This window comes from Heliangelus exortis, chromosome 11 (genome assembly GCF_036169615.1).
Source record: "Heliangelus exortis chromosome 11, bHelExo1.hap1, whole genome shotgun sequence".
NCBI classification, from domain to species: domain Eukaryota; kingdom Metazoa; phylum Chordata; class Aves; order Apodiformes; family Trochilidae; genus Heliangelus; species Heliangelus exortis.
In genome coordinates, this window is record NC_092432.1 from 7,589,652 (window position 1) to 7,604,226 (window position 14,575).

A 14,575-nucleotide genomic window follows, 5' to 3' on the forward strand; every position below is an offset into this window, starting at 1 on the left:
ATATGACTGGAGCTTAAACACTCTTAAACTTGCAACCCCCTCTGGCACCACTTGATGAACAAATGTGGTTCAGGAAACACAAAACAAGCCTGCAGCCACCTTCAGCAGCCTCCGGGGGGGGCTGAATCAGGCACTACCAAGCAAGAAGTGACTGTACACAGCTGCTCCTGTCATCCCTGTGTATTGCTTGGCACTGATGCAGCAAACCCAAAATACTCTTTTGAGACAGAATATCCCTAAAATTACCAGGTAACAAGGCCTCATGAGAAAATCTAAGCAGAAATACAAACTCTTTGCCCTGGCAAGATGAGCTCACCTTGGTGGTGGTTGAAATGTGAATACTGCATTATCAGGATGCCACCTAATGTACCTGCTATTGGTATCAGAAGCTGAATACCCACAGAACCAGGCTCTGGGCACATGTAGAACATTAATTTGCAAGACCATGAGCTCCTCTCTTGTATCAGATGTTGCATTACATACCATCACCTCAGCTCTCTAGTTTATGGACTGCAAGTATCTCTCTCCCCACTATCATAATAAACATCCTGGGCACATCTCTGACTCACTTAAGATAATGATGACCTGGCCATGATTAACTTATTCAGACATCTTGCCAGTTTACTGAGCTGAATGCAACTCTGGTCTGGCTCTTTCTGACTTCTCAGGAAAGAGGATGACCTCCAGCAGTGGCTGCACTGCAACCAGTGGATAGAGAGCCATGTACAGATCCCACACAGGCTTCTCCTAAAATTCAGGCTGGAGCCATGAAGGCTACTTGCTCCAAAAACAAGCTCTACTCCAGAAGCTTGGGGGACAGCAGTTTGTCTTGACTGTAATAGACCTGATGGGGTGGTACCAGTACCAAAATATGAAACAGAAACATGGGTGTTAAGCACAAGCCGAAATTACAGATTACTGAAGAGACTCTGCATATTACATTGCTGGCTGCACATCTGAAGCATTCACTCGCTCAACCTGAGAGCAAAAGTAGCACCAGTCAGCCAGTCACACAACATGAATATTTGAAGCAAGCCTCGGCAGAAAAAGACCAAATAGTCTGAAATCATAGGCAAGTCCTTACAAAAAGTCAACTCATCTGCAGGAATTGGGCACAGGTCACAAATGACTCACTAACAGCAGAGCAAATCATTTAACCAGGGCTTGGAACAAATCTTTGCTTTGCAAAGCACAACCAAAATTTATATTCCTACTGATTAGTCAGCCGTTACACTCACAAGTTCAAAATTGATATTAAAGTTCAAATATAATAGTCTCATTCTTGCACTCTGCTTTAAGGCTGGAGAGACCATCAGCTTCACATAACGAGGAAATCATCCCACATTTTTTACTGGGGCTGGGAGCATGGGTTGAGATTTATTTTAGTCCTTAACTTGACAGACTCAGACTGAGCTCCATCTCAGTGCTGTTAACACACTCTTGTTGATTTTCTGTACTGATTGCAGTAAGACACTTACCACATCTCTGGAAACCAGTTACCAAACACCAGTAAGGAAGATAGAAAAATGACCTCTAAAACTCCAATGATGCATTCAAGGAGGTGAAATTCAGAACTGAAGAAGGATGTCAGAAGCTGACACAACCAAAGTGAGCTCCCAGCAGAAGCAGAAAGGTGCTGGATCTGCACCCCTAAGCCATCTGTGTCTTTCTTGCATGTCAGTTTACAATAAAGACAAAGGAAGCCCCATTGGGCAAATTAACTTGTTTTAAACATAGGGTTCCTTATGGTGCTTTTTAGGGGTCAAGGCAAAGCAGTATCTGTGTGGTCTCCTGTGGCGTATACATGGGGCAGGATGTCCTAGAGCCTGCAGTGCACTTCTGTGGCACAAAAAGCTCAGGACACCAGAGATGGAGCCTGCCACTGATGCTCTGCAGCATCAAACCATGTGCTGGCACCACCAAGGACCTTATTTGTCATGAGGACAGTGTGAGGGGAACATCAGAGAAACCACAAAAGATGCAGGCAAAGCAGAATGCACCACAACAGCAGAGGAAGATTCATCACTTCACCAAGTAAAGCACCTTTTCCAGCTCGGTGTGTGCTGATCTCCTGACACACTCTATGTGCATTCCCACTGCTTGTTATTTTTTTCTGTCAGTTGATCAGGGTCTGTCAGCCCTGGTAAATACACAGTTAATGAGGCCTCTTTGGCTCATTGCAGAAACCACACCAGAAGTGTGTCCAGTCCTAAGCTCCCATCAGGCCACGTTATCATCATGCAGAGAGGTTTTGTGCCAGAATCATAATGCACCCATCACACTCACTCCAGGCACGAACTAAAAGAAATGCAACTCCATCTTTTTAGAGACAAAATACAAGGAAACACAACTTTCCTTCTTTGCTTGTTCACATGCAGGCTCCACACTGTACAAGAGCCAAGAAGGCAGGGTTGTGATTTTCAGGAGGAGCTGATACATACCACTGCCTGCACCCTCCCAAACCAGAACTGCAAAGCTCCTTCTGTAACAAGCTCTGTACACAGCTCAAGAGTAATTTGAAACCAGTGATGGAGGGGAAAGCAGAGCAGCAGCAGGAACTCAAGGTCCAGTTGCCTCAAAGAGCACAGGGCCTTCATATGGGTACTTCAGGCAACAGAGGCAACCAAGAAGCAAGAACAAAGAGAAACAAGTGCCCAACCCCTCTCCAATCCATGTCAGACCCCATGGGCATAGTTCCCAAGCTAGCTCCTTGGGAACTGGAAGCATCAAAACCATTGTGGGAACTCAGATGTAGGAATGAGTTGCCCAAAAATGCAAAGAAAAATGAACTAAGACTGACCACACCAGCAGCTTGAGTAATTAGCTCATCAACCCCCTGCTTGCAAAGTTTCTAGGCTGTGAAACCTGACAACAGACCTTGGAATAAAGTGGAGGAAAATGCAGAGCTTCCAGCACTTGTGTTTGTTTCCCACACCTCAGAAAGGAAAGGGAAATAGAGATGAAATCCAATGCAGCCCAGTTGCCCATCCAGATGTAAGGTTATATGTCAGGAGACAACCATTTGTCTCAAGGATCACAGATGTGCCTGGAAAGGTAAAGATTTCAGCCATCCCCTAATCCTGTGAGCTGCAGCCCTCAATCAGTTCTAGCAGCACACTCATTAGAAGGGAATAGCATGCAGAAATTCACTCATAGCATCATTTGGAGACATTTGTTTGAAAGACATGCCAGGAAGTTACAGGAACAGAAGGATGCTGGAAAACATGTTTCTATTTTGCTCATCTAAACTCTCGCCAGGTTTTCAAAGAGGGTTCCAGTACCATCCACTAATATCAGCTCAAACACACCCCCAGCCTTATGCCCACAGTCACCTGCAGGCTGGCACAACAGCTTTAGGTCACATAAATAACATCTCCCTTTAAAGATACTGAGACAGAGCCATTACAACATGCTGAGACCTCCACAAGCTGCAGAGTGGCTCCTTTCTCCTCCTGGAGTTACCAACCATCCTTACATGAACTCCTGATGAGTAAACTGAGGGCAGCACTCGCTGGTACCCCACCATCACTATATCACACACATCCTCACTAGCTTAATAGGAGGCTAATTGTCTCTGATGAAGGGCCAACAGTCCAACACCCAACAGGAGACCAATTTGCACAGGCAAGCAGAGACACCTGCAACAACAGCATGGTTTGAAACAAGAGCACTGCAGCTAGAACAGTCTTTCAGTGTCAAGCTCCCCGAGAGGTAAGGCTCCTAATAAAATTCCTCCCACTAAGAAACTTAGAAACTTGTCTTGTCAAATTGTGACACCATTTCCCAGCAGCACTACCTTGTCCCTGAGAATATGACCATGCAGAGCTACAAAAAACAACAGGTTGTCAACAGAGACCATCAGCAGCTAAGCTCTCAGGCAAGAAAATGTCCTTGTGCCTGATGAGACTGACAGAAGCAAGAGCTACACCTGAGCAACATTCACGTCACAACTGTAAATCCCACCCTCTGCACCCCCCATGAAGAAGCAAACAAACCAGACTCCCCACACATAGACAATCTCAGGAAGAAGTGGACTATAGGATGTATCATTTGGAATGTTTATTTATTTTGTCTTCAAAGAAGAGACCTGATGCAGCTGTTTCGTTAGAAAATAAAGTGTTTATTAAGAAACTAGACATTGAACACCCCTATAGTCTCTGTGAAAAGGGACCATCCCATTTCCCATTAGCACAGGATGATAGTTATGGCAAGATAAGAATGCTCAAAGATGGAGGAATCTCATGGACATAAAATGAGGTAATGATTTACAATAATTAAAAATAAAATAAAATTTAAAAAAAATAACAAAACATCCTTAGACTTTCTACTTAAAGCCACCAATCGCAAACAGCCATGACTGTTTTTTGTTTTCAGCAGTGAGGAACTTTAATTGGTGTTAAACAAATTGAGACATCAATCACAGTGGGGAGAACTGCTTTAAATTATGCTGTATGGTCCAGAGGATGTCTTCTAAGCATAGATGGACCTGAGCTGTAAAATTCAACCCTTCCTCTGCTAGGGTGTTTGGATATAGGCTTCTGGTCCAGGCCCACGGCTGTATCTCTACAACTGATACACACAGTTGAAAGCAGAGTCCCCTGAACAGTGCTAGGGAGAGGAGACAGTTCAGACGGACAAGACATCCCCAGGTCAGGTGGGCGACTTTCAGGAGATGGGGAAACTCAGTTCAGACAAGCACCCAGTGATTCACACGCTTGGTGAAGTTCCTCCTCCCTCTTTGAATCTGCAGAATTGAGGTGTCGACATGGCCGCAGGGTCCTCTCCAGCAGTGCATCTCTTGTGTTTCCAGCTCCGATGCGGGCAGGAAACCTTGTTGGGAGTTTTGGTCATGGTTTCTGAAGCCATCCAACCTGAGCCAGGCCTCCTCAGCCTAAGACAGATGCCCCCCTAAGGCATGTCTGTTAACTTAGAGCAATCTGCTGCTGTTTCTCCTGTACTCTTCTATTGCACTTTACCTTTTTATATGAGTGAACCAGGAGAAGAAGCAAGAGAATGGAATATTCCCAAGGACACCCCATGGGAAAACTGATAATAAAACCTCCTAGCAACCTCCAGGGTGGTTTGTGCAGGTCACCCATAAAGGCAGGATGAAGAAGAACATCCCATTCTGAGGCTTCTACCCGGTTCTGATGATGGGGGGACCATGACTCTTTCCAGTGGCAGTGACCCTTCAGGGCTGGTGACTGAGAGACATCCCTGGTGAGGTAACATCATCTTGGGCCACTGAGAAGGCAAGCAGAGCTGAGTGGCTGGTAAGCAAGCTCCTGGTTCAATACTCCTCTCAGAAAAGGATCTGGCCACACCTGAAACTTTTGGAAGGTTTTTTTTTTTTTCCTCTAGATAAAAATCTACCTTGCTTATTGGTTAATACAGACATGCATGAGCAAACCTGCATTTCCCGTACATGTGATGTCCAGAGTCCAAGGAAAGCCCTGCAAGTTGCCACAAGGGCAGCTGGCTGCTCTTGAGGACAGGATCAAAGGGTTTACTTTTCCATCTGAGAGGTTTTGGATGAAGTAAGACAAAAGTGGGATGAGAGAGGGGGAGAGAATACGAATATCGGCCAGAGACCAGGATCAATATTCCTGTTTATGCCAGAGAAGAAGCAACAGAATGCTTATTCTTCCTCCCCTTTAGTCAGTCCGCCTCGAGCTGATGGTTCTGGGTACGTGACTCGGTTACAATCAATCTCTAGCTGGGTGGGAATACAGGGGAGAGCTAAAGGCGGCTGGAAAAGGCCCAGCAACAGGGACCTGCGTGCGTCTGATATGCTTTTTCACTTTGCTTCCTGCCCTAGTCCTGGCAAGGACACGGAGCCTCCTGAGCTATGGATTCTCCATCCATGCAGGAAGTCCAGGCAACGCCTCAGATAAAGCTCATCATTCAAGCAGCAGGGAGAGACCAGAGGACAACAACGATATAGTCAGATCCAACGAGCCGCTCTAACACACACAGACACACAAACAAAAAAGCCTCCTAGAATATGTGCACTTCAAAGATAACCACATTCTCTTCCTGTCAAGAGAAGAAAAATCTTTTCTTTTCTTTGTCTGTTTTTTTTTTTCCTTTTCTTTCCATTATTATTCCTTCCAACATTATTTTCTGTGCAAGAACTGGGAGCGGGGCTGCCTTTGTTCTTACCAAAAGTCTTCGTTCTGCTTTAGTTTCTTCCAGGCTCATCTTGCTCTGGGAGACCTCCCATGGTGCTGCCACGTCAGAGGTGATGGTGGCATTCACTGGGTGTTGCGAAGACACAAGCTTACAAGGAAAACTCCAAGCAGGGAGGACATGACTAAAGATGTCAGTTTGATTGGCTTGGTTGGTTTTGTTTTGTTTTGTGTTTTTATTTTAAAGCAAAAGTACAATTATTAACTCTGTTATTAGGATGACTCCTTTCGATTGGGTTTTAATTCTCTTTATTTGGTCTCATTGCTGCTGTTGTGCCTTGCAGGAATATTTAACGAACACAGCGACCATTGGAGGAAAAGAACAACCCTGTTATCTGGTGACAGAAAACCACAGTTTTGGTTGGCTTTAAGGTGTGTACAGGCAGGGCTGTAGAGTCCTATTAGGAGGAGACCTCAATCCATACAGACCACGCTTACTGCTTCCCACCATTTTGAGGGCACAGCCTATAAACTTGACATCAGAACAGGGACTTTTAAGGAGTTTTTAAAAGCCATGACGTCCTTTGCTGAAATAAACACTGACATCCTCAACATAAATGCCTTGGTTAAGAGGTTTGGAATGTCCAGGGAGGCTTATTGGATTCAACATAATTTCTCTGAAACCTAAAGGGGGAAAAAAAACAGAAAAAAGAAAAAAGCAAAATAAAGTAAACGAAAAAACAAAAAAGAGCAAAACTAGAAAAAAAGAGAGAGATATTGACACACATTGTGACGTAATTATTAAAAAAGAACCAAATGAATAACCAGCAAACAGCTGCCATTAAATTAAAGCCAAAACATCCTCTCCAGGCAGGGTAACCTCACTCTATCATAAAGAACAGGCAAGCTTTTCGTGTGGTGCGTGCAGGCACAAGTGGTCCAAGGACAAGGGGCATGTAAGCAGTCTGGATGTACAACAGGAAACAGCTCTCTTCCAGAGGTTCCCACTGACCAGCGATGGAAAAGTCCTAATTCCTGCCTAGTCCATCTTTCACCTGGGGAGGAAGTGAGGAAAATGGAGAAATCTTCCTATGTCTACTTTTCTCTCAGGATTTATTTAGTCTGGCTTAACATTTCTGAAGCCAACGTGTGCTGTTGCTGGGCTGGGGAGACCTGGACTCTCACAACCCCATAGACTTCCTTAGCCCCAGCTGTCCCTTCTACACTGAATCCTGCACGCTAGAGGCATCTTCTCCTTGCACAACCCCACCTTTTTTAAAAGCCATTTTACTAAACAAAATATTTCTGATTTGCCAGAAATATTGGCCAGATGAAAAGGAAAACTAAGTGGAACAGAAAACATAGACATGCTCCTTCCTTCAGTCCCAAAGAATTTACTGGGATAACAGGACATTTCCAAGGGCTGTATTAACCACATCTGTAAAATGCCCCTGTAATGCTAGTAACTACTAGCCTGTATCTAATATAAAAATGATTAGCTATTAATTACTGTAACTGAACATTATTCTCTGAAGCTAAATAAATGCAAATATTCAGAACTTGTCAGAGAACAGATCTCTGGAAGGAGAGAGCAAACCTGCTGTGGAACACTGGATGGGAACTCCAGGAGAATCCTGCTGAGACATCCAGTCCCACAACCCTCTCCTCAAGGTCTGACTGGAGGAGGGCACTTTCTGGTTCACTGTTAGGACACATCCTGATTTTTAGCCTAGATTTCCCTTTCTTCCTGACATGAACCCCTGTATTCTATGATCTTCTGTGACATTATTTGCAGCTAAGGACATGCACTTGTCTTCAGGTGTCAGCTCCTCATTTTTTTATCATACTTTCTCAGACACCCATTTGTGTCTGCATTTCTACAACTCAGGCTGTCCCAGTGAAGTGGAGAAACATGGCAGGGATAAGCATAGGTCATGAAAGGCAGCTGATAAGATTGCAGTGATGTTGCTCTTAGCTCAGAGCAAATGTGGACATAAAAGGCTTCTACACTAGCTTCCCAAAATCCCCAGTACAGATCCACCAAGTTGACATAACCAAGACATGCATGGCAGGATCCTGAGGATTGTTTTAATCTGTCTCAGCTTCTCATAGGCCCCAAAGGATTTTCCAACAAAGCTATTAGGATGGATTGGCTACACTGTTGCTCTAAGGTCTGAAAAATACTCCTGTTCCTCATACTACCACAGGATCCTCAATACATCAGGTAAATTAGCCCAAGTCTAGAGCAGTCTAGAGCATCTTGGATGCCCTTGTGAACTGAAAGGTGCTCTCCTCTAAGCTACGAACAGAAATTTTCTTATCTTGAAAATGTATGAGCCAGATTCTTTTTTTCCCTTTATTTCTTCTATTTTTTTTCTTTTTATCTATTTTTATTTCTTCCCTGAACTATCTTATTCTGTCTGCTCATTAAATGCATGCCTCTTTTGATAAACATGAGGATGCAGACAAACCTGCCTGTTTGGTTTGGAACTGTTTACATCTGTTTGCGGGAAAACTATCTGCTATTCTCAGTGGCCCCAAAGACCTGATCCCCATGGGAGAGTAGGCCAGGCTCAGCTTCAGTTCACGAGTCATAAACAAAATTCATAGGGAAATTCCAAGTGTTGAAGTATCATCAGTGGTGAGAAAGAGCCCGGCTCAACTCTCAGGGCCAAAGCAGAGCTTAAAGTCCTGACACTTGGAAAAATGTATGTAAACTATATCCATTTCTTATCAGTCACTGGGAGACAAACAAACGTGGCATCCCTGAACATCACTATTTATTGTGTTTTGGTCTTCGTAATATAAATATATTTTATGGCCACTAAAGGATAGCTGGGAAAGCCTATACACAACAATACCCAGTATCTCTAAGGAGCACTCCTGTCTGCTTCATTTTCTTTGCAGTTCTTAGCTCTGCTAAATTAAAGCAATTCCACTTCTGCCAGACCACATCCAACAGACCCAAAACCCCACCAGGGACACACAGGCTCAGCAAAGGGACATCTGAGACTCCAGGCTGGGGAGGCCAAGGGCTTTACTCTTTGTTTTCAGTGCTATTCTCTGCACCAGCTGCAGATCTCTCCACTGACAGCAGGGTCTTTGCAGAGTGGGACTGCAGCAGGGCTTAACCATAGCTGACAATCTGTCACTTCTGAGGGATGATGAGGGATGTGGCAGGAGGACAGCCTGTGCTTGTGAAGCTTAGGGGCTGAACCACTGATTTGGGAAAAAAATGTGGCAGAGGTGATTTTGGCATCCTCTCCTTCTGATTTATTAAAGTTCCCCAAAAATCTGAAAAAAAAAAAAACCCAAACTTCTTCCCTGACTGCTTCTCTCTCTTTCCTCACTGCTCTCTCCCACATTGTACTGCAACCTTCAACCCCATTCTCTTGTATGGAGCAGAAACCAACAAGGCTTTTGCTAGGTTTATGTTTTTGCTGTCAGAAGTGAGACGGATGATGTTCACTGAAATGTCCAGGGTTAAAATGGGTGAATCTCAACAGGTTCAGAGTTTGGATGCTGCTAGGGCAATTGTCATCATTCTACCATCAAAGCTATTAACAGCTGAAAAAAAAAAAGCTTGGAGATGTCTTAAAGAAAATTGTTCACCTTCTTAGAAGGAGTTGGGGAAATCTTAAAAACAATTCATTTGTGAAGCTTAACATTTTTCAGTGTCAGCTGGAAAATGGAAGGAAAAATACTATCTTTGATGTTGGCTGTAGACTTGGAGGGAAACTCATATGTACAAGGCTGAAAATAGCAAGGAGATTAAAAAAACCCACTGTGTAGATTTAAAGCAAAAACATGTCCAGAGACCTACAAAACTGACAAGGGTCTGACAGCTTAAACTTTGTGCTTTTCCCTGTTCTAGTGAGGCATTTTAAAATCCAAACATGATATTGTCTCTACTAATAGCCATGGTATGGTAGTGGGATAAATGTATGGAGAGTGTTGGAGAACAGGGAAGGAGGAATGAGCTCAGATTTGCTGTGCAGCTCTAACAGCTTGAAATGGGGAGGGGACAGATGAGGCATTGCTCTAAGCAGGCTGGAAGGACATGGCAATGAAAGGACAAGAAGGCAACCTAACCATGCAATCAGCTTTTGTCCTCAACCTTGGCCATCCACTTAGTCCTCCAGAGCTGTCTTGTGTTTCCCAACACCCTGGGGCCAGTGGTTCTCAGCCACTCTGCCCATGCATGTACCTCATTCAGCCTACAGGCAGTGCCCTGCAAGGAACACCCTGACTCCACTGAGCGTGAGCAAGGATGAGGAGACAAACCAGGTAATTTCACTTTGCCTTCACTATTTGCCTCCCAGTAAAATTGCAACCAACCAAACACATCATGCTTCTAGGGCTTTTGAGATCTGAAGTTGCTCCAAGTCATATGAAAAGAGGAGCAAGGAATGTGACATGGGAAGGGGTCGACACAGAAAACGATGCACTCACTACTCAAGGCAGCCCCCTCTGCCACAGCAGGAGCCCAGCTCTGAACCCCAGGGATGGAAACTGCTTCTAAACCAGCAGCCTACAGTGCTGTGGGAAAGGACAAGAAAAGCAATGGGTAGCACCTGGCAAAAATGGGTTAAACAAAAATAGCAAATTAGGGGCAATCAGCTGGCCAAACATAGCACTGCCATCCACACAGCCCACATTAGGCTCCAGAGCTTTGATCTCCCTTCTGTGTTACAGCAGAGTTTATGATATAAAGGAAAAGCAACAGGAGACTCCAACAACAGTGCACAATTTATCTTTCTCTATGCACAGATATGAAGTATGAATAGCATCAAAGAAGGCATGAAAACCATCAATCCTGGCCCACATTCAGAGCAAAGGAAACAGCCAACCATCTAGTCAAAGCCAGGACAGATATGTCTATAAGGGGAAAGCAACACAGCAATCCAGGTTTCTTGTCATGGATGGGTCCATCTGCAGGGCTATGATATAAAACCCTTTTTTTTCCTCTTCCCTCCAACACAGCAGGGTGAGATCCAACCCAGCCTGAATCCTCACTTGCCACAACAAAGCTCAGCAGAAGCACACTGTGAGGTTCTCCCTGATACTCTCAGATGAAGAGGAGAACATAATCTCTATCATCCAAGGGAAAGTCAAAAGGGCCTGGCCCTCCCCTCATTAACACCAGCACAACACTGTTGACTACAACAGAGAACCACAAGCAAATTTAGCCCACAGATGAATTTCACACTGATACACAAACTTCAAGCAGATATTCATGTAGATAACAGCTCGTTTAAGATTCACAAAAAGGCTCTGAGAGCTATAGAAAAGTTGATAGTTTTTCATTTTCATGGGAACAGGGTCTTTCTCCCCCTCCACAGCAGCTCACCTTGTATCTTTGTTCATTTCCATGATTTAAGTTCAGGCATTAGAGTTTCCTACTTCAGTCAACAAGACTTGAGATGTGACTCAAAACTTCTTGGGAATGCGCTAGATAGATTTCTAGCTACAGTGTGTGGCATCTTCATCTTCTCCACAACCCAAAAATCGCAAATAGGGGATTCCAGCATTGCATGAGTTTTTGAGGGCAGGAAAGGGAAGAGATGGGCTGAGAGCAGCACAAGATTCTACTTCCCCACAAATTTCTCTCATGCTTTACTAGAGCAGAGGAAGGGGTAGGAGAACACCACGGAACTCAAAAGCTGAGCAATGTTTCTTGAGAAAAGGGCAGCGTTCATTTTTCCAGGCACTGAACTCTTTAAGGCTGTGTAAGACTCATTAAGTCTTTGGTCGGAGGAATTCCAGTATCCATTGCATTTCTACTGTTGCCGCCGTTACTGTGGGCCATGTCCATATTAGCTGGGATTAGAAGTTTGTTTTCTCTGGAACTCCTTCATGGATGGAGTAGTTCCAAGATACTAAATGATGTAGCCTGATAGCTCAGGAGGCAGAGCTCCAAGATTCCCCATCGATCCCCCTCAGGAAAAGCCCCAGAGTAGGAAAACACTTACCAGGGTATAAAATGAAAAATAAGAAGGAAAAAAAAAACAACCAAAAAACATACCTATTTGAGACCATGGACAAAATGAAAAGGCTATTTTCAGGTCTGGGATGCCTTGTGATTTGAGCCAAAGTTATGCTCCCTGTCCAGAGACAGAGCCAATGCTTTTCTCCAGACTGCACTGAGGTACAGCTATTTAAAGCCACTTGGAGGCCCACTGCATGGTGGAAAACAGCCAGATCAGTTGGGCCTCATCAGTTTTGTTTTCATTAGATTGAAGCCAGAGTATGTGGAATTATTTGTAAGAGGACCAGGGAAGGGAGAAGGAATGGGTACCCAGCAGTTTCACCCACAACGTGCTGAGTTTAGTCTCTGCCTCATTTAAATCATGCTGGTCAGAGAGAAGGTACCTGAGCGAAGAGGGTGGCTTGATTTGGACCTTGCAACACCCACAGCGGTGCCAGGGTGCATGGTAAAACCCTTGGTCAGCCATGAAAACAATCTGCCAGAATTTTTTTCAAAATGACTGAGATTTTGGGGATAGCTGACATCCTGGGCTACTGCCCTGCCTCTGTTCTGCTGTGTGCTTGCACCACAATGTCCAGGAGCCTTCTCCTCAGCAATTCTCACTGCCTGGAGCAACACCCACAACTTCCCATCTCCAGAAGTCCCCATTTCTCACCACTGTGCATTCTGCCTGCCTCTGCACTCCAACAAAACCTGCAGGACCTGGCACAAAAGATCTCATCCCAACAAGTAATTAACCGTTTTCATCACTTTGGTTTTTAAATGTATTCTTTTGTCAATTTTAAAAATTTATAGAGGTTTGGGGTTTCTTTTTTTTTTTTTTTTTTTTTTTGTTGTTGTTGTTTTGTGGTTGGGTTTTTTTGTTGTTTGTTTTGTTATTTTCAGCAGCCCTCAGAGGGCTGCCAATTTAAGCACTCTGCCAAATGTTACAGAAGCTTCTGACTTCCACTTTGCCTGACAGGTATCTGCATCCCTCTGCCACCGCCTCTGCTCCCCAGCTGTTTCAGATATCAAGAGTTCCCTCTAAGCATTTTACACTGAGTTACTGAAACCACTGACTAATCTGCTCAGAAATTAACATCCACTGAGAAAGAATCTAGTTGGCCTCATGTTCCTTAATTGCTGATTAATTCCAATTATGGTACAGCTGATCCACCAGTACCACAGATCACCACATCAAAGAACCAACCAGCAAAGGAAACCTGTAAGTTAGAAGAGAAACAGCCCTGTTCCAAACTTCTTTTCAGCCTGAAAGTGCTTCATAAACATTCATTTGTTACGCTTTGCTCATTCCCTGTGGAGGCAGGAGCTGTTATATTCCTTATGCAGATGGCAAAATGGTGTCACAAGCAGGACCACGGTTTCTCCAAGGTCCCTGGAGGAACCGATGCCAATCGTGGGGACTCAGGATGGAATAGACCCAGTTCCTAGGCTCCCATCCTCTCCAGGAGCAATGGGGTGTAGAAGGGGACTGAAGCACTTGGTAAAGCCAGAGGGCCAAGATATGAAAGCAGACACCAAAGGAGACACACAGGATGGATAGGAAAGCACACAACTGCTGTGTCTGGGACCTTCCCTGCCCAGACAGTGCTAACAATGCTCTGCTTCTCTTTAGAAGAGTTGATCAAGGCCCAGGATAAACACTTGTTAGCTCCAATCTCTTTATTCTGACATGTGCTCCAGCAACAACTTATGTCATCTAGAAAGGCCACAGCTGCCCACCAGGAAGTCCAGGAGCGGTACAAGCCTGAAAACCTGAAGTCTTGGTAGCTGCATCCTGTGGGGAAATGTGATTTAGTGGAGTTTACAAGCTGAGGATCATGGGAGAGCTCCACAGGCAAGGAGGCACCGAGCACTACATGGGAGTTGTAAATGGGAACAGGAAGAGCTGAGGGTAAAAACACAGAGAGAGAAGTGGGAAGCCTTGAGGAATGAGGTTTTGTTGATTTTTTTGGTGGGTTTTTTTTTTTTGTTTTTGTTTTTGTTTTTTTTTTAGGATGTTGGGATGCTGTGTTGCCTGGAATCATTGTCCTTCACCTATGTCTTTCCAGTACTCATATTCTGCTGATTGTTTTGGAAATGAAGGCTGCCACCATAGCTCTTCTTCCCTTGATAACTGCCCCACTAGATGGTTCTCAAAGTAAGTTGCCTTCTGCCCAAATATATTTCAGAAGAATGTAATTAATCTTCCTAGGGGGGAGCTCCTGCCTTCAGATTTTGTTTTGAGGCCATGTTTTCTTACCTGCCTGTGTGTGGCAAGCTCTAAAACGCACGCCCCAAGGCATAGGGAGGGCTGTGCTTTCCCCAGGAGAGAGGAGACAGCAAGCAGAGGAGCACAGCACTTCAATCTTATTTCACACCACATAATTCTACACAAGCCTTTGTGTCTCTTTGCCCCACTTATGCCTTTGGCATGTGCTGATCAAAAATCAGGAGAGCTGAGGGGCAAAGAAGGAGG

At 44.5% G+C, this 14,575-nt stretch overlaps 1 protein-coding gene across 4 annotated transcripts in view; it reads right to left on the reverse strand.

Annotated features, from left to right (window-relative positions):
• Window positions 1–14,575, reverse strand: part of NTRK3 (neurotrophic receptor tyrosine kinase 3) — a 206,342-nt gene that overhangs the window by 62,340 nt on the left and 129,427 nt on the right. The window contains exon 13 of one of the 4 annotated variants that reach the window (XM_071754308.1): window positions 4,100–6,812. The exons of the other annotated variants lie outside the window; for them this stretch is intronic. Within the exon in view, the coding sequence (XP_071610409.1) occupies window positions 6,694–6,812 (119 nt within the window). The 3' untranslated portion in view covers window positions 4,100–6,693. Of the gene's footprint in view, window positions 1–4,099; window positions 6,813–14,575 lie in introns of those variants that run through there. 4 annotated transcript variants of the gene reach the window in all.